The sequence below is a fragment of the Cryptotermes secundus genome, unplaced genomic scaffold (assembly GCF_002891405.2).
Source record: "Cryptotermes secundus unplaced genomic scaffold, Csec_1.0 scaffold3047, whole genome shotgun sequence".
NCBI lineage: Eukaryota > Metazoa > Arthropoda > Insecta > Blattodea > Kalotermitidae > Cryptotermes > Cryptotermes secundus.
In genome coordinates, this window is record NW_019726320.1 from 63,016 (window position 1) to 83,355 (window position 20,340).

Below are 20,340 nucleotides of genomic sequence, written 5' to 3' on the forward strand. Positions count from 1 at the left end.
TATTTTTTATAAGTCCACATAAAGTATTGTGATAACATTAGGATGGTTGATACATATCAATGACTGGATTTAATATTTACAATCACCCTTGACATTTGGGCATATCATAAGATCAATAAGAAAAGACGTCAACAGTTGATATAATAAATAAGACACTAGGGTCTTTAGTTAAAGGAGGATGTACATAATACGGAAAGATAAATTTCAAAATAATATAAAAATCGATGAATAAAAAAAATATAGCTATTATATCAAAAGTTGACTTCTCATTAAGTATTGCTCATCAATTTCCTTTGCAGCAGTGACACAATCTTGTAACACGTCTTGCATGTTATGACTTTGTGTGTTGTCTGGGTAATGTAACACCACCACTCAAATAAATAGACTTTATGGCCTTCGGAAATGGCCTAAAATCTGTAGAATATGCAATATCATGGACACAAAGAAATCATTTAGGTAATTGAATTAATTGCATTGATATAAAAGAACATGTAAATTGTCAAGCAATACTTTTATTGGTTCAATTCCTCTTATATTCAGAATACAAATCACTTTTCCCACAATAAAGCCTTGAGTTTAAAATACATTAATGTATTCCTGTTCTGCCAGAGTCGTCAACTGTAACTTCAACATCATATTAGCAATTCAAAGTCCCTGTATTTTACACATCATAGAAATTTTGATAATTGATATGGTTAACACTTCTCCTGTCCACGTACTGCCAAGCAATGAGACTCGTTCGTTTACTGCAGAGTTGCAAAGCAACTTTTTAGTTTAGAAAAACATATTTCTGTTTTTCGCAATGTATTCTAGTCTTACAGAAAATATATTTGGATTAGAATTCAGCTAATCTAAGAGTTGGAGATCATGGAAGAGGCAGAACAGTTGTAATCCATGTATACAAACACGAAAATAAAAGTTACCATGGTATTTTAAGTGAGACGATACATGCACTGAAATAAAAAAGAACAAAAGCACTCTAAAACATGGACCCAATTTTTTCTGATTTCTTTTTTACGTATTAAATATTTGCCAAATTAGATATGGATTATTAAAAACTATAGGTAATATATGAATTTTAGTTACAGTACCTGGTAATATGATAATCCAAAGTATATCCAGTGAAATATTTTTTTTTTCAGGTATATATAGATATCACAAGTCTGCCGACATTTGTTAAACTCGTACAAGCACACGCACACACACAGAAGGAAAAGAATATATGTGACAGGACCACCTTTCTTGTTCACTAAGTACACAAGTTACCTACAGTTTGAAATATATAATTCTGACGTCACGACACACGATTCTTTGCACCACATAATGGAGACGCAGTTACAGCTGCAACTCAATCCAAAACAAGAGGGCTGACTGCAAGATATATTTATATATCGACATATTATTTATATAGAAAGATATTACACATTACTTTTTTTGTTGGTATTTTTATGCTTTATGAAAAAAAAATTCCACTGATTAACTAACAATGTAGGTGGAACCTGTATAGAACATGTCACACGTAAGTTCCTAAAAAAATGTTCTGTACATAAAACATCACTCAGTTAAATATTATTTATATTATGGCAAATGATTCATCATAAAAGACACAGCACCAACTATAAAAAATTTGGGACGTTGAATATGTAACAATGTGCGCTGTATATGATACGATATTGTACATAAATATGTATATCTGTAGTCACCATCGTAAATGGTATTCATCATCCATGAAGATGTTAAGATCTTTAGGCCAGACTGAATCGATGTACTGAACTCTTATTCAGCATTATTGTACCCTTTTGGTTTCTGGAGTAACAATGGAAAAAATTTTGCAAGTTCATTTTAATATAACTTTACAGCAAAATCAATGGTGTTCTTTACTTCATTACTAAGGCATATTTTTGCAAGCTTGTAGTTATGACAGAACAAATATTCTTCATGATAATTAACACCCATGTTCTTGATTAAAAAATTTATCTGACCACAGGCTTTTAAAAATATGCCTCTCATGCTTTTCACATGCCATGTAAATTTGATTCATTCTGGTACTGTTTAGTGAGCATCAGAAATGTGTGTAGGCCTACTGAGAGACTATACATCAAACATTAATTCCAGTATAGTGCAGCCATGACTTGTCAACAGCATACACTCTTTCTAGTCTGTAAGAGATGTATAAATTCCCATGCTCTGTCATGTATCAGAGGCACTAATGTATCTAGCGAACTGCAAAATCCCATGGTAGAAAATCTTGCTGGTACTAAACATGTCCTACATGTTACTTGAGGCTTAAAATATAATTGCAATGGCTCAAAAACATGTAAACAGACATACAAAGCACAATTATGAAAGCTTCAGAGTTAACGTAAAATGAACAGATATTCACAATTCAATTCAAAATTAAAATACCATAACATTAAATAGTGGCCAGATTAATTTTAAACGCTGTTTTGTTTTTTGTTGTTTTTTTATATACGTAGGCCCTACAAACCTTTGTTCAGAACATTTCAACGTCATACAGGAAAGTAAACTCTTGGAGGATAAGTGTCTAATTTAAAGGCTGGCCAAAGAAATTAAGTAATTCATTATAGCCTAAAGCACCGTGCAACAACAGTAACTTTTCTTTTCCTTCTCGGGACTGAAATTCATTTCTCTTACAATCTCCGCAAACATTTCGTTTACGTTTGTCCTGTTTTTGGCACTTGCTTCCACAAAAGGGCATCCCCACACTTGCGCCAATCCATTTCCTTCGATGGTTGACACTTCGCGTTGATGTTCAAGATCCACTTTATTGGCTACCAACAATATAGGTACTCTTTCTGTCCCTTTGACTCGGGTAATGAGCTCTTTCATTGCTTTTATGTCTTGGAACGTTTGGTGATTTGTCAGACTGTACACTACTACAAACCCTTGCCCATTCTTAATATATAAATCACGCATGCTGGCAAATTGTTCTGTCCCAGCCGTATCGAGAATTTCCAATACACAGGGAGAATTGTCCACTTCGATTTCCTTCCTGTAGAAATCTTCGATAGTTGGATCGTATTTCTCCATAAAGCAACCGGATACGAACTGGACTGTAAGTGCACTTTTGCCAACCCCACCCGATCCGAGGACGACTACTTTGAACTCTCGCATTTTTATGTCTATATTTCACACTTTTCTTCCTGAAACAATGCAATAGGTTTCACTATATAGATAATGATATTTTAAGCACAATATACGCACAATATAGAGGGAACTGTAGCCAAAACTTATGCCGTGAAACGTAATTGCTGTAAGCCATTTCAACCATCACACCTTCTTCTCCTTCGCCATCTTCCTGACTAAAATTTTGCAGCTCGACTCTAGAGATCTCTGGTGGTGGAACGCTGAAACATGAAAGCGGAAATGAAGTTTACATCACATGGGAAATGTAGCAAAACAAAATAATATCACTATAGAGGTCGTGGATTGAAGCGAAATACAAGATGGAGCTCTGAAATCAGTTGGGAGTGGCTGAGGTATCATATTGCTAAAAGTATCGTCGTATAGTCAACGATCGGGAGATCACCTCATATCAGGTACGAACTGGATTATGACTGGAATGCCCGTGTGTTATTATTAGATTTATTGTCGACCACAGCGAAGATTTTATACCTGTAAAATAATGCGATAATTTTTCAAGTGCGAGTTATGATAGCGTTCAGAAGTTGTAAATTTCAGGTCGTAGTCATTAGATATGTTATGTGTCATTGTGACGAATATTCTAGAAGTGGGCGTCGTCTGTCAAGTGCCTCGAAATATGTTTGTAATGCTGTAAGTTAGTGGGTGTCAAGACCAGAAGTTAAAAATCTGTTTCAGAAGTGTCAGTTGGTCAAAAATTACGAGGAAGATCAGTAGAAGTACGTTCGGAAATTGTAGTGTGTACAGTGTGTGTGTGTGTGTGTGTGTGTATATATATATATTTGAGCGAAGTACAGTTATTTTCACCCAAAGTTTCTCTTTTATGTGAATATGGTATGGAGGTGATGTGCTTGACATGTAACGGATGGAAATCCCTTATGGGACCGAAAATAATCCAAATTTATACAGAAACACAACATACATGAACATAAACGTGTTTTCTGAAAAATTATTTGACAGCATATTAGAGTTTGTATGATTTTAATTTTTATAATTATGGCATGTGGCCAGACGCGCTAATATGATGCCAGTGTGTAGGGACTGTTATGGAGAACATATGTTTTTGAGCAAATTTTCTACCTGATTATTTGGTTGGGTTGGGGTTGGTGGGTGTCATAGGTGAAGCAGAGCCCATTTGAGGTACCAAACCACAGAGCATGAGGCTGAACCCTTTGTAGACACTCCCATATGAATCTTAAAGTTCACACTTTCTTGTTTAGTTGCACGTCTGTCATTTATGGCTTAACCCACTGATCAAGAGGTCGAAGATTTCAAACTGTCAGCTGAACAGAATGCTGGAGCAGGGCAGATCAGAATTTTTCATAATATAATGACAAAATGACTCCAGAATGTGAGCTCCAAGAATAGTGTAAATTGAGGCCATGAAGTGTTTGTAATTTTGTGCTTATACAGGATTTTTTCTCAGGAGAAATCTGCCAGATATCATGGGTACACTACTCAGATGATTCTGAGTAACAGTGATAGTTCTGTTAACATGTGTTCCACTTGTTCTAGTCTGATAAGAGTCATGGAAGTTTTAAAATGGGATTAAAGTTATAATTAATATGAAAAATGTAAAGCTATCCATGTAGCAGGCCGTGAAGGCCCATAGGGTTGTGAGGTGTCGAGGCTCCCACATTTTTCTAGACAGTCCACTCACAGCGGTGAGGTTCTCAGTCTGACGTGCTGGCCAACCTTTACCTCCCAGGAAGATATCTGGTACTCATTTCTGTTGGAGGCTGAGTTGAACACAGGGCCATAGTGCAGCTGGAAGGATTAGGTAAATTGCAAAAAATCCATCTTATTGGGACTTGAACCCATGACCTTCCAGCTTGTAGCATAGTCCATCAACCATCTGTGCTACTGTGTGCCCCCCTTACAAGGAGGTTTATTCAAATGTTTCAGTATTGAGTTTACTGTCTGCTTCTCCTGGTTTCTTACTTTAGTTACTCCTTGACCCTAAAGATGGGAATCAGTGTGTTCCTCTGAAATTTGGAGCTATCTCCGAAATAGAGTTTCAACCCAAAATACCATGCTTTTTATAGTCACTGCCATAAGAACCTCAGATCCAAGAACTTCATTTCTTTTCAGGTCGCAAAAGTAAAACATCAATTGGTTGAGAAGAATCATCAACAACTGAGATGTCTTACCCACCAGCTGGCCCACAGGCAGGTTATCCACAGCCTGGACAACCAGGTTATCCTCCACCGTATTCAGGTACATACAGAACAGTTTCTCTGAAATTAGAACAGATGAGTGACACGCTGATGTGGAGAGAGTGCATTTGCTGCTAAATGTTACAGTTGAGTGGTTGCTCCTGCTTCCTGTTCAGGGGATCATCACTGCAAATCTTGGCTTAGAGACTGACTGTCATAACGGAAGTTTGTTTTGTGTTGTTCCTCAGTCCTTCCAAGCAAATGCTGGAGTTAAATTTGTCCATGGGCACCTCCCACATCCTTTCCACGCCGTTCTTCACTAATCATCCTACCATTTGACTTTGTATAACGAATATTCTGATTGTGGGAGTGAGATAGCCCAGCTGGTGTAGCCACCAGGCTGTGAATTGGATGATTGAGGGATCAGGTTTCAATTCCTGGTAGGGGCAAGAGATTCTTTCATTCATCTTTATCCAGTGATAAGGGTAAAAATACACCTCCCTTTCTCTGTGTGTCATTATGGCGTGGCACAAGGAAAACATTTTTCTTTTAGGACACTCATTAGTTAGGCTGGTAGTACGACTTATGAATGATGAATCTGAAAGCATTTGGAAGGAAAGGGTTGTCTAATTGAATTACTATCCTATCATTTGCTTGGAGTGACTGAAGGAAACCGTGAAAATCCTGTCAGGATAGCTAGTGTTCCAGCCAAAATTAGAACTAGGCACCTCCCAAGCATGAGTGTAGAGCAGTACTGGGCTCACTCATGGAGCCGAGCCCTTCTGTGCAGCTACTCGAGAACTTCCCAGAATTTTAAGGAACACGAAGGTTCATTACCGTGTTCACAAGAGCCCTCCACTTGTCCCTATCCTAAGGCAGCTTGATCCAGTCCATACCATCTCTAAGATCCATTTTAATATTGTCCACTCACCTACATCTTGGTCTTCCTAGTGGTCTCTTTCCTTGTGGTTTTCCCACCAATATCCTATAAAGCATTACCAAACAACATTATCAAATAAATGAAGTAGATTCTGTGAAGGACTGACATTATGTTGTTGTATGCTTCAGAGATGCCGCCAGGGCAAGGCTATCCTCCACCAGGACATGTGGGATTCCAGCCACATCCAGGGTATGTCCCACCTGGAGGACAGCCAGGTTACCAACCTCAGGGTTATCAGCCTCAAGGGTACCCACCTTCTGGTGGATATGGGCAGCCAATTGCAGCACAGCCAATAAGTGGAGGGCCACCAGGAGCTCCTGGTAAGTAAGATCTTCAATTATAAATCACTGGTCCAGCGACTGAGACTAGCTCTTTCTAATGGGCCCAACTGAGTAGGTTTATCCTGCCCCATTCACCTGAGGACGGAGACAGATCCAGTCTCCAAAACGTTGCGGTTTTTTGTCTTCTATATACCAGACGATGGATAGAGTCCAAAATAAGCCGAATAGTTCTGTACAGCATACACCATCGTCAGAATCCTTTCAGGTCTATAAATTTTGAGGTTTTCACATTGGTGACTCTTCAGATTATCCTGGGTTGTGATATAATTTAACCCTGAAGATGGAGGCAGCGTGTCCTTTCAAAATGACAATATCCGCCTACAAGACTACATGTTATCACAACCCAGAAGACCACAGCCAGGAATTTCAGAGAAAGTTGTGTCTATAAGGGATATTCTGTAATCTCATTTTTCTGCCCTTGTAGTCTTAAGTGTTAAAAACTTGATGCCTAAGTACACTCAACTCTCGATTATCCGGGGGCGGATAAACCGGTTTGCGGCTTAACCGGGACTACCGGGGCTTTTTTGAGGTTTATATGTTGTTTAATTTTCATTCACTTTTGTTTCACATGGTGAGTTGTACCACTATTTTCGCACTAGTGTGAACCGAGCTCTGCATTTTTTGGTTCCGTTATGCTAACAAAATGTTCTAGGGTAGAGGTGAAAGAATGCAAGGATTTGTGGAAAGTTTCAAGGACAGATACACCGATCCAGTTAGTCTCTTTGTATCGATCTTCAAGTGTGTTAGCAAAATGTCAGGGTGTGAAAGGAAGCGTGTTGTGTTAATTATTCAACAGAAACTCGTGTGAGCCGGGCTTCGAAATGTTAAGCGGTGACGAAATCAAGTTCAGTGGGGGTTCAGCCAGAAGAGCGGGAAAAAAAAGGGAGAATGAGGAAGAGGTGGATGGTGCTGCTAGTAAGAAAATATCACACGGTGCTGCTCTTAATCATTTGGAATCCTTACTAGACTATCTTGAGTGATCTTGAGAGTGAAGAGAACAGTTTATTAAGTGACAAGCTAATATTACGTAGCCTTCGTACGGATATCCGTAAAAAGGAAAATGCCGCGAAAAAGCAAACGACAGTGTGTTAAGTGTGAATATTCGTAAAAAGTGTTGGATGTTGTTGAACACTGTGATTTAAATAACTAATTCATACTTCAGTGTAATGTAAAAAGAAAAGTATTAAATAGGCCATGAGATGACATAAAAATGAGGTTGAATAAATTTAAATACAGGTAGGCCTATAGTATTATGAAGGTACAGTATTACAGTACTAATTTTAATAAAATTTGTCTTAACCGGGTTTTCGATTAATCGTGATTTCCATCCCCACCATTATCCCGGATAATTGAGAGTTGAGTGTATATCAGTGTGCGAGGAATGTAAAGTTCATTGCATTTAACTTTATCCTACATCTAACAAATGTGATCAGGATGTGCGCATACACAGCGTTTTGTAATGAGTAAGTCGCAGCCGAACTTGTGTAGACGCAGCGCCTTGATTTGACATTTTAATTTCTCTTGACGATGGAGCCAGAAAGTGCCTCCAGCACACTGGTATGTGTGGCATTCAGAGCTGGATATGGAGACAGATCATGATAGATTTGTGTGTGTGCTTTATTTTTCTTTTTAATTCGCTTAGTGGGGGGGGGGGCGAGTCCAACTGGGTCCACTCGGCACGGCGGCCACTGATTGGCCTCTTGTAGTCTGCTCTGGGTGATTATGATGATGGAGAATTTGGTGGAGTGAAGATTGTGAGGGGAAACCGAAGTACTCGGAGAAAACCTGCCCCAGCGCCACTTTGTCCACCACAAATCCCACTTGACCAGACCAGGGATCAAACCCAGGCCACCGCGTTGGGAAGCCCGCTACTAACTGCTTGAAAATACTGACACATAAAACAGTGTTATGAAGCAGCTTATTTTAGAGGAAGGTGGAATTTATTTTACTGATGGTGACAAAAGTGGACTGAAACCTTTGAATACCGAGCCCTGCCATACAACTAGCTGCTGGAGGTGCCAAGGCTTCTTGATGATAAGTGTAGTTTCACAATAAAGCTGACAATGCACCTCAGAGTATCTTAAAATGACCACAGATATAGTATAGACAATGCATAAGCTTGGTCTTTCTTCTAAACACTGATGCCATCTGTTGACACAAGTACCATACTACATGATTAACATAGAGCTGATCTCTTCAGCTGTGACAGTTTTAATGCGAGTATCTTAATCATATCTAACCAGCTCATAGTGAATGACGATGGGTAGCATTTGATAAATATAGCAGAAGCAATTGGAGTCAGACTAAAACCACGGCACGCTAGGAATGCTGTGGTGTCAACATCCGCATTGCAGTCTGACAGATCAAACAAATCTTGGTTTGATAATAATTTACGAATTACTGTAACTTGACACAGAGTAGTAGAAGGGATAAAATTCCATGTCATAGAAAGTGCCTCTAATACTAGTTTCAGTTAATGAGTGTTTTCTGTCATCTAGGATATGGCTATAACTCTGCAATAATGACACCTTATCAGCCACCGCAAGGTACATGGTAATATAACCTTTGTTGTGAAATGGTGTTCGTCGTGTAGACTTGTTACCCCTGCATCATTATATATATGTAGTCAGTGACATCAGCAGGTTTTCTGCCAATGAAGTGGACTGTCATGAATTTATTAACACATTGAATATTTCTTCTAAGATAAAAGATAATCGTGTAGAAAAACAAACGATAATAAGTACCGATTTATCTGAATATGCAGAAAACTCAGCACAGAATGATAAGCAGTGTAAAGAGAAACATGATCATGAAAATAAACTAAAATGTCTTCTGGCATTGTTACAGTACATTCCTCTGCCTTGTATTTGATTTTAGTGGTACATTTTGCAGTGCTGCACATATATTGCACGTCGTCAAATGGCAGGATGATCGACGAATGATGAACTGGAACGCTATGGTCATGACCAGATTGTTGTTTTATCCTTGCATTTCTGAGGAGGAACTGAGGAAAACCATGAAAAACCTCAGAATAGTTGCTATCTCGGCCGACATTCAAACCGAACACCTCTTGAATCTAAGTGTAGACTTTGCTGCTAAGCCATCCTGTGCAGTGTTATCTGACTTATGACCGCCTCTGTGGTCTAGTGGTCTGACTTCCTGGCTACAGATCCAGAGTGCCTGGGTTCGATTCCCGGCGCTACCAAATTTTTTGAGAAGTAGTGGGTCTGGAACGGTGTACATTCAGCCTCAAGAAGATAATTGAGGTGCTATTTCAAGGTCAAGAAAACCGAGATTAACGGCTGTGGGGATCCATTGTGCTGACCACGTGACACCATCTATCCCTCAAAACTTGGCATTAACATTGCTGACAAGCGACAGTCGCTCGGTCGGTATAGTTCGCTTGTGGACTATAGGCCTTGGGAGTTTTTGTCATCTGACTTACGTTATAATAAACACAGTGGAACAGAATATAAATGAATTACAAGAATTAGCATTAGATAATTATTTTTCAATTGAATAGAAATCCTGTATACAGTTTTCAGTTTGTTGGCCATTCTGGTGGTATTTCAATAAATTCTAAATAACTCTTTCAGGATTCAGAATATTTTCATATCAGCATTCTCTTAGCCTGCTGATGTCACCAGTGTCTGGAATGTTCTTAGCTAATGCGCACATTACACTGCAACTGTTTTGAGCATTGCATGATGTATATTTTATATAGACAGTGTTTTGGGAGTTGACCCTTTGCACACTATCTGATGTCATTATAGTGATATTTCATTTTTATTTTTGATATTATTAGCAGTGGTGGGAGTTGTACCAATGGATAATAGCTGATTTTTTATGATTTACAAATTTAATACTACAAGCGTCCTGAGTTTGATCCTGGCTTCTAACACGAATACGAAAAATAAAAATAATTATCAGTATTTGAGATTATCATCTCCTGGAATGTGATGTTGTGTAATATGTAGAGAGTTACGGACATTTTGGAGGAGTCTGTTGCCTCCAGTGTAGATATTCTGTGTTGAAGATGGCGGTAGCAGGTGGCTTCAGAGTGGTCTCACCTATCTGTTTGGCATCACGCTTCATTCACTGCTGCGAGAACACCGCTTATATATGTGTGTCAGTATAATGACAGCCAGTAACCTGCAGATGGGAGCAGACTAGTTCATGAATAGTGAAATGTATCTGAGATATCAGTGGCAGATATATTTGCAATATAATGAATTAACCATTGTCACAAGCCTTCAGAAAATTATTAGCACAAAAATCCTACCGTCATTGTTGGCACATCTGGACTTTATAAAACACTTTTTACTGTAGCATGGGGTTGTGCAGATGTGGGCCTCTTGGAGGATATGAATTTCTGATCAGATGGACATTATTTTATCATTGTCATATCATCATTTCATAAGCACCATAGCTCAAGGGATTAGTTGCTGGCTTCGCACTGCAGCAGCCTGTGTTCGATCCCGGGTCTGGTCAAGTGGATTTGTGGTGGACAAAGTGGAGCTGGGGCAGGTTTTCTCCGAGTATTTCGGCTTCCCCTGCCAATCTTCATTCCACCAGTTGCTCCACAATCACCCTCACCTATCATCTGTGGCTGGTACAATAGGCCACAAGTGGCCGCAGTACAAGGGACATAGTCCCACCCCACTAGCAATACAAAATATAATTTCATGATTTTTATACAACTAAAACTAATGGACTGACTAACTAACCAACCATGTTAACTAACTTCATTTCTCTGTAGCTTCTCAAGTGCTGGGGCCAACATGAAGGACCCAAAATAAAGATGGGGCATGTGATAATGTGCTACTTAGTCAGTGTTATCACGTCAGGAGGCAGTGATGGGTGGGTGTCTAGCAATGGGGGATTGGTACTTAGCAGGGGGAAATCAAAGTAACTTGAAGAAAATCCTCCAATGCCAGATGGTCTGAGCTATTTACAGTGAACAAACAAACAAACAAACAAATAAATAAATAAATAAATACTTTCTTGGTCTAATTGCATGGTTATAGTAGCTGAAATAATAGAAATAATTTTGTTTTTATCCCGTCTCCTAATGATATTTGTAGCTGTGAGGAAGTTAAAAAAGTCGAGTTTGGCCTGTAATGTCTTGTTGCTAGGTTATTTCTTGTTCATAGTTGCATTGCAGCTAAAATATGGTAGTACAGTAAACCCTCACTGCTCCGATTACAGTTAACCTGGATGCTGGTTAATGTGGGTCGAAAAATGGAAAATGCTGTTCACATTTGAGTACTTGACTGTAAAAGACGCATGTCAATAAGAACAGATGTCGGGAAGTTTTCCTTTGTGAACAGGACCATTGCTAGTTACCTGAAGGGGTGATTGGGACTCACACTGTTAAAGCGCATATATTTAGAAAGAAGGTTAGGAAAGCAAAATCAGTAGAGCAAGTGAAGTGAAGAGAAGTGAAGTGTACTTGTATTGTACTGCGAAATTTCTTGAGACGTATGTGATGTATCTTTGTTGAATGTATGTCCGTTTTTGTAAACACTGCCACTGGGCATAAGCCCAATTGCAGTAAATAATAAATATATAATATAAATATATATAGGAAGGCAGATGAGTCACTTACCAGTTCAGAAAAAACTTGACAGTTTCTTCAAACCTGCATTATTACATTCAAGAGCAAGCACAACTTTGAGTCTTATATCGATGAATAAATATATTGTATTTTTATAGTTTTAAATAAAGACCTCAGAGTGATATTTTTTATTTTCAGCAGAACTACCTATATCATTACATTTTTAATTTATTTGTGTTATAAGATTTCTGTCATTTAGGGCCACCTTTTGCATCACCAATCTGGCTTATCGCTTAATTCGAATGACCCCCCTCCCCCCAATATAAATCCAGATTACCGAGGGTTTACTGTATTTTGCTTCTAATTGCTTTAATATTATCATATGTAGTAATGCATGTCAATATGCATGTGTGTTTGTATGTAGGTTTGTTATTTCATAAAGAAAAGCGCTGAAAATATTTTAGAAGCATGTTCTTTGTTGAATACTGCTGTATTTTGTGACACAATGTAGGCTTGTAGATCGTTACTAAGGTTTTGGAGGAATCTTCTGCCTCCATCTTCAGGGTAGAAGAGTAAGCGAAGCATAGAAAAGTGTGTTACAGATATAGGGGGAGGGAGAACAGGGGTCGAGATCCTAAGTGACCCAATAGAGGAAATGGAATCAGTGTAAAGAAGGTTTCTAACGAGGTTTGATTGGGAAAAATATGGCTGAGTGGACCAGTAAGCAGTACAGGGAAGTTAGGGGAAACAATTGCAGGAAAACTGTGGCCTTCATGAGGCTGACTGAAGGTAGGTTTTTTGGCTGATAATTTTCTAAAAATGTGTGATAGGAGAAAAGGGAACAAGGACTGAGTTAGAGAGTACCTTAGGTGATAAGAATAGAGGAGTGTAGGCAGCGGGTTCCTCCAAAACGTCGATAACAATCTACCAAACTCTATGGGGTCACATTCTAAATGACAATAATCTTCATTGTCACCGCCCTCCTAACCGCAAATCTTATGGGTACATATTCATTGTATTTTTTTTTTTTTTTTTGGAAAGAAGAAATATTTCCAATGTGTGGCTTGTACCGACACGTTTTTAGTGATGATACTGGGTTGTGGGGTTTCAGAATTCTGAACTTCTCTAACATCCAGCTGTCTGTCCATCTCCCAAAAGTAGCTACATAAATGTTTACCAGAATATTTCCTCTAGATAGCAGTATTGTTCAGTGCACAGTATTATTCTGTTAGGTTTACCCGTTGATGCATCCATCTTTCCAGTACCTTTCAAGGTGCTGAGGTGAGGTACTTTTGGCAGAGTTTGTTTTTAAGAAGTTGAAACTTTAGTTGGCTTTCCACAGGTTATAATGTAGACTTTAGAATTTGAAACTGGGACGTAATGTTTTTACCTGAGTATAAGGTGAATTTATGTTCAAGTCAAGGAGGATGAGATGGGCAGTGCATGTAGCATGAATGGGGAACACGAGAAATGCATGTAGGATATTGGTGGGAAAGCCGGAAGGAAGGAGACCGCTGGGAAGACCACGACGTTGGTGGGTGGACAATATTAAAATGGATCTCAGAGAGATAGGATGGGATGGTACAGACTGGATTGATGTGGCTTAGGATAGGGACCACTGGAGGGCTCTTGTGAACACGGAAATGAACCTTTGTGTTCCATAAAATACTGGGAAGTTCTTGAGTGGATGCACGATTGGCGGCTTCTCAAGATGTGCTCGAGTGAGTGATAAGATGAATTTTGTCTCCCTGTGAGCCAGATTAGCTCAGTGGGTGAAAGAGCTATGCTACTGGCTGGACAATCATGGAATAATGCTTTAATTCCTAGCAGGGGCTTTGTAAGGATGACAACATCAATACAGCAGAGAACCACAATGTAAATATATGTGTAGTCTACTCGTATTCAAGCAATACATGAAGTAGTGATTAGAATGAACTGTGTTTACAGTAAAAATGTGGTAGATAAGGTAGATCAGCACTTACTTGGGTAAACTTAGTGTTGGTTGTTGGAGTTCTCTTTTATTTGTCTTTGGCTTTCTTTCCTTATCATGCAAGGAAGGAGAGATTTATGGTATCATGTTTTTCTCTGTCTGTTCTCTCTACCTAATAACTTCTGAATCCCACTTCACAATCTATGAGACCAACACGGTGAGCATGCAAACTACTGAAGCGTCATTTCAGAAAGTTTGTAGGATACTGTGGCCTTTAGAAATATGCATCTCATGTTAAGGTGTAGTAGGCAGAATGAAATGGCTCAGCTCACAAAATGTTTTGTTTGGGAGACAGAAACTAATAATCCAATGACAACTTAGAAATTGCATATGTATGAATGGTGTGAAACTTCAAGGTTATATATGACACGTTTAATGTAACAGGAAACCGGCGGTACCAGAGTTTCTGAGAAGTAGTGGGTCTGGAACGGAGTCCACTCAGCCTCGTGAGGATAATTGATAAGCTGTTTCAAGGAAATAGCCGCTCCGGTCTAGAAAACTGAAATTAACTGCCTTGGGGGATTCGTTTCACTGACCACGCGACACCCTCTATCCGCTAAAGTTGGCACCAACTTCACCGACAAGCGGCTGCCGCTCGGTCGGTATAGTTCCCTTGCGGACTAAAGCCACAGAGTTCTTTTTGTTCATCAATACCAGTCCTGACGAAATTTGGCGTGTATATCATTCCAGCTGAGGCCATCTAAATGGCGTAATTAATAAACCCCTCCCATCAATAATACCCACATTACAGCCTCGCAAATTGTCATGTCAGATACTGAGTTTGTAGTGAAAGGAAAATAGGCGATTAGTTCATCCAAGAATCTCTTGTTAAATTTTAATTTGTGCTGCCCTAAAAAATATACAAAAATTTGAGCTGGGATACCCCTTGGTCTGAAGAACGAAACTTTAGGTACTCCTTTGTCTCAGAGTGATGTCACATGACCCACATATATACCCCAGAGTAGGAACTTCATGCAAGACCAGTGATGTGTAGTGACGTAGTCGCTGGTTTGGTGACATAAAAGCTTTCTTTTGTATAAAGCAGAGAACGAAGTCCTATCATCTGTGACCTGCTGCGTGTTCTTTTGACCTTCGTGTGTTTTATCTTCACCTCATGTTGTTGTACTACATTTACTGTTCCGAAGCTGATAAGATTACATAACCAGAATACTGAAATGCTTTCTTTTCGAAGTTGCTTTACTGCCTCTAAGGAATTTAAATGACACACATTTTGCTGATGTTTTTCTTGTGTCTGAGGATTTATTGCTTAAAGAGTTCAGAGATGAATGATCTCTGCTGATTAGCTGTGACGCTGGTAATGCTTTATGTACAGTAGACAGAGCTCTGTAAACACAGTCGATATGAGTTTTTTGTAGAACTACCGAGGGAAAAATAATAAGGGACAGCATCAGAAGAAGCTGGAATTGAAAACCTGTTAAACGAATTGGACGAGAAAGAGTTTCAATAATCAGGCCATGTCAAAAGAATGGACAAGTAGGGATAGTGAGAAGGGCATTACAATTACATTTAAAGGAAAAAGATCTATGGCATGACCCAGAACGATATGTATGCTGGGTCCATCAACTTTATACAACCAGAACAGCTTCATTCCCCGTCTCCTTTAACTCCCCAGGATAGAGCGTCCGTTACCCATTGAATAGGAGGTTGTTTGGGTCCCAGGGCCGGTCTGGATGCTGTGGAGAATAGTGACTCTCTTGCCCCTGCCCAGAATGGAACCCTGATTCCTCCGATCGTTCAGTCCGTAGCCCATCTCTATACCGACTGAGCTACCCCAGCTCCAATAACTATTATTTATAATCAAAATTAACTAACTCCATAAAGCAGAGTTGTTCTTAAGAAGCTAACAGGAGCTCAGTTAGTCAAGAAATTGCAGTATTTTATGCAACTCAAAGGTTCATACTCCGTTCGTGTGACCCTGCCCCCTGAACCCTATCCTTAGCCAGATGAATCCAGTATCAAGTTTCTTTAAGGTCATTCCATGTACTTCATGGGTCTTCCAGTTGATGTGTTTCCGTAAGTTTTCCGACCAGAACTTTGCATGAATTTTGCATCTCTCCTATACATCGTAATTTCCCATTCGTGTTTTCTTTTTCATTTCATTGTCAGAATAATAATTGGCAAGGACAGCAAATTATCTTTATTATGCACTTTATTCGGACTCATGTTGCTTCCTTATTCTTAGGCCGAAATATACAAAACAGGCACATTATATCAGTGTATACAACCCGGAGATTACGTCATACCTCGAACAGGCAACCTGACGGAAGAAAAGTCCCGCTTGTTCATCGAAGTCACACAAACGTCGTTTCTGGTTTCTGTCATATAATGAGAATAAAACATAGTTACTCTAAATTGATGACATAAACTGTTTCGCTGTTACGCGCCCTTACGGTTGTGCTAGACACGCAGTAGTTTTACGTATTTTAACCATTAACGCCTTTACGGTGACGTAGAAGATTCTGAACTCGTAGCAAGCCTTCCGCGAATTAAACCCCTTTGAAAATGAAGCAGCAGCAGAATTTCGTCTAAGTGATATTATATAAAAGTGTAGTTCGTACCTCATAGGAAACACATTACGTCATCACTACAAAGCCCAACCGGTTAATGCTGTTTACTGTGAGAACCGTACGGAACACACAAATACATTCCGTGGGCAGAATGCAGAGCTTTGATACGTTAAAGCAGATGGTACATATAGTAACCACTGAGCTGTAAAGGGTTAATCGTTTCTCAGTTTTTCCATGAATGAAAATTTCGATTTGTAATTGAAATAGTATTCTTAAATAATTTAATTATCATCGTTAAGATGTCATTCACCGGATTTGAGTATACATAAACAAGAAAATCCTGCCAGCGTAAGTAAAGTATAGTAAAGGTATCCCTGTAACAGGCCGTGAAGGCCCGTGGGGTTGTGAGATGTTGAGGTTCCCACATTTTCTCTAGGCAGTCGGCTCATAGATGGAGGCAAGGTTCTAAGCCCTACGCGCCGGCCGCCCTTTACCCCCAAGAATTTTCCTGGTACTCATTTCTGTTAAGAGGCTGAGTCGACCCCAGGGCCATAGTGCGGCTGGAAGGATTAGGTCAATTGAAAACAAAATCCAATGACCTCATCGGAACTTGAAACAGCGACCTTCCGGCTTGTAGCATAGTGCCTCAACCAGCAACGATACCGCGTGCCCCAGGCCAAAGTGAGTATCGCTTTGTTTTTGTTCGGCTGTTGGTACGTTCGATAATATTATCAGTTGAGGAAGATCAATGTACTCATAAGAAGGGTCAGTGAATATTGTTACTGGTGAACTGTACCAGATAAAAGAGTTCTGACCGCCGGACTTGTCACGAGACGAAACTCTGTAACTCCCAGCGCTGCGGTTCCTCTTTGGCGGCCTACTGTCACATGACTACAGGCCATGCGTGTATACATGAGAGCGAGAGAGAATGTTAATGAATAATTTAAAGGTTTTTACATTTATATGCCTTGATTTTACTTCCCCATATACATAGTACTGAGACATGAGGGCTAAAAGCAGCCAGAAGAGGCAGTCGTTGCTAAGAAACGGCTGGGAACACCCGTTTACGCAGGAACGAATCAATAAGCAAAGATCTAGGAACTCTTGGAAACGATGTTTTCTACTGTGGTTCGTGCCAGGGGGCAAAAAGCAACCAGAGCTCAAGCCATTGTGGAGGCGTGGTCGAATATCTTCACCATAGCCCTGCGAGGCGAGGAGGTGACGAAAAGGGAACCCAGTGCTTGGGCCTCGAGGTTGGGAGAGCCTCGAGACATACAGTGAAATATGGTCATGAGTCCTCCAGGCGAGGGCCTGCAGCAGTTGTAAACGACAGACCCATCCTCTCGTCAGAGATGATGTTACATAAAGACTATAACCGTATTCAGCTGAAAAAATACTGGTCGTGGTCCTCTAGGGGCTTGGCGCCAAGACGAACTGATTGGCGGTAAACCGCCAGTCGTAAAGTAAATCTGACTCTGAAGAAACACGAAGTTGTAAAGGAGCCGCCGTTCAGACACGACTTGAGCGCAGAAGTGGAGGAATAGCCATTGTTAGAAGCCGTTACCAGGCAACTGCTAGTGAAGACACTGCGGGCTGGAAAAGACAGCGTAATTTTGTAAAATGTGGAACTAACGATAATGTTATAGTTATTTATAGTTACGACTAGTATATGGTCAGTAAAATCAATTCCAATCCCAAACGCCGTCTATAGTCATACACGTGACAGTATGTATGCGTGAAAGTACCGTCATCATGGGGGGAGGATGTCGAGATTCTGACGGGTTTACACGTTTTCAACCCCCCCCCCCCGGTCGGAAAACGTAAAAAGCTGTTTTCGACCCGCCATGTGTTTGTATGTGCACCTCGCTAATACCTGAACAGTTGGACGGAATTTATTCCTATTCCGCATTTCATTATAGGTCCAAAAGGGGCCCTTTAGATGTGCCTCCTCCCGAACAAAGTGATAATTTTTTGGAAAGATTTTAATTAAATTTCGTTAATGTATGAAGCCCATCTTCCTAAATAAAACTGCGTAGTGAGTGTCTTCAAGAAGACAACGGGTACACTGCAGGGTATCCCTGTAACAGGCCATGGAGGACCATAGGGTTGTGAGACGTCGAGGTTCCCACATTTTCTCTAGACAGTCGGCTCACAGATGGCGGTAAGGTTGTCAGCCTTACGCGCCGGCCGCCCTTTACTCCCAAGAATATTCCTGGTACTCATTTCTGTTAGAGGCTGAGTAGACCCCAGGGCCATAGTGCGGCTGGAAGGATTATGTCAGTTGAAAAAAATATCCAACGACTTCATCGGGACTTGAACCCGCGACCTTCCGGCTTGTAGCATAGTGCCTCACCCAACTACGCTACGAACAATAACAGATTTAATTTCCAAGATAGATTAGCCAAGCTGAATCATATCTGAGATATTGTGTGCAGTGTCCTTGCACCCGGCATGGCCATGTAGATCACAGATGCAAAGTACACGGGCAAGATGTGACAAAGAGGCCGTGACCTCTCGCCGGGGTCACAGTGTATGAATAAGTAGACCCTGTAAAAGAATATTAAATTAGCGTCTTGTTGCTTCCTTCTCTCCCCGTTCTTATTTTCCGTTTCTTTGCTACTTCTCTTTGTTTTCTTATGTCCCTCTTCTAATTTTCTTTTTATTTATGGCCCTGGGGTTCACTCAGCCTCTAACAGAAATGAGTACCAGGAATTAAATAAATAATATTCCGAGTACCAGGAATTAAATAAATAATTTTCCTGGGGAGTAAAACGCGGCCGGTGCGTAAGGCTGACAACTTTACCGCCATCTTTGAGCCGATTGTCTAGATAATGTGGGAGCCTCAACGTCTCACAACCCTATGATCCCTCACAGCTTGGTACAGGGATAGTTTTTTTTTAATATATATATAGTGACTATGCTGTGGGCTGGATGTCTCGAGAGGTGGGGTTCGATTCGTGGCAGGGGTAAGATATTTTTCTGCTCTGCATAATGTGTAGACCAGCTCTGGGGCTCACCCAGTACAGTGAGTACTGGTCGCTGTCTCATCAGAGGTGATATACTGCCATTGTCTAAGAGTTTTATGTCTCCTCTTGCTCCCACGTTGGAGCATAGGGCTGATTTCTCGGTTTCATGATCATTTACAGACGGTAGGACTCCTTGGACGGGTGATCAGCTCGTCACAAGGCCTCTACCTAAGCACAGGACAACATGAACACACAACAAACTTCCATGCCTTGTGTGGATTTGGAACCCACGATCCCGGCTTCCGAGCGAGCGAAAACAGTACATGCCTTAGACCGTTACCGGCTGTTTAAGAATGGCGCAGCTATACCTCCACTCCCCCATACGTCTTCATGGTGTAGCGCTTAGTTAAGCCTAGGGATAACTTTACCTTTTTTGCCTCCCGTTCAATAACGTTTTATTTTCCTGTTTTCTTCTCACCTTTCCTCCATTTTGTATCCTATTCTCATTTTTCGTTTTCTAGCATTTCCCTCTGTTCCCTATTTCTCACACTTAATATTTTTATTTTGCAATTTGTCCTACCTCTCACAGGCAGTTTGTACAACCTTATGTTAGATTTTTATGTGTTTTAAAAATATCATATAATAAACCGATCTCACTTATCACTTTCTTGTGATTTATTGATCATATTATCTCTACTTA

General features: G+C 40.1%; 2 protein-coding genes across 4 annotated transcripts in view; one reads left to right on the forward strand and one right to left on the reverse strand.

Moving 5' to 3' along the window:
- Window positions 1–843: 843 nt before the first annotated feature.
- LOC111864216 (ras-related protein Rap-2c) lies at window positions 844–3,341 on the reverse strand. The gene has a single exon (XM_023851302.2). It carries the CDS (start codon window positions 3,133–3,135, stop codon window positions 2,590–2,592), a length of 546 nt encoding a protein of 181 aa, XP_023707070.1. The 5' UTR covers window positions 3,136–3,341; the 3' UTR covers window positions 844–2,589.
- A 93-nt stretch (window positions 3,342–3,434) lies between these two features.
- LOC111864215 (phospholipid scramblase 2) overlaps window positions 3,435–20,340 on the forward strand; it is a 37,639-nt gene continuing 20,733 nt past the window's right edge. Inside the window, exons 1-4 of one of the 3 annotated variants that reach the window (XM_023851299.2) lie at window positions 3,435–3,560; window positions 5,254–5,379; window positions 6,387–6,578; window positions 9,098–9,145. In XM_023851299.2, coding sequence (XP_023707067.1) covers window positions 5,304–5,379; window positions 6,387–6,578; window positions 9,098–9,145 — 316 coding nt within the window. In that variant the 5' untranslated portion in view covers window positions 3,435–3,560; window positions 5,254–5,303. The remainder of the gene's footprint in view (window positions 3,561–5,253; window positions 5,380–6,386; window positions 6,579–9,097; window positions 9,146–20,340) is intronic. The other 2 variants (XM_023851297.2, XM_023851300.2) reach the window with 2 other exon arrangements.

Excerpts from the sequence above, each read along its gene's own strand:
- LOC111864216 (XM_023851302.2), bottom strand. The coding sequence starts at position 3,135 with ATGCGAGAGTTCAAAGTAGTCGTCCTCGGATCGGGTGGGGTTGGCAAA.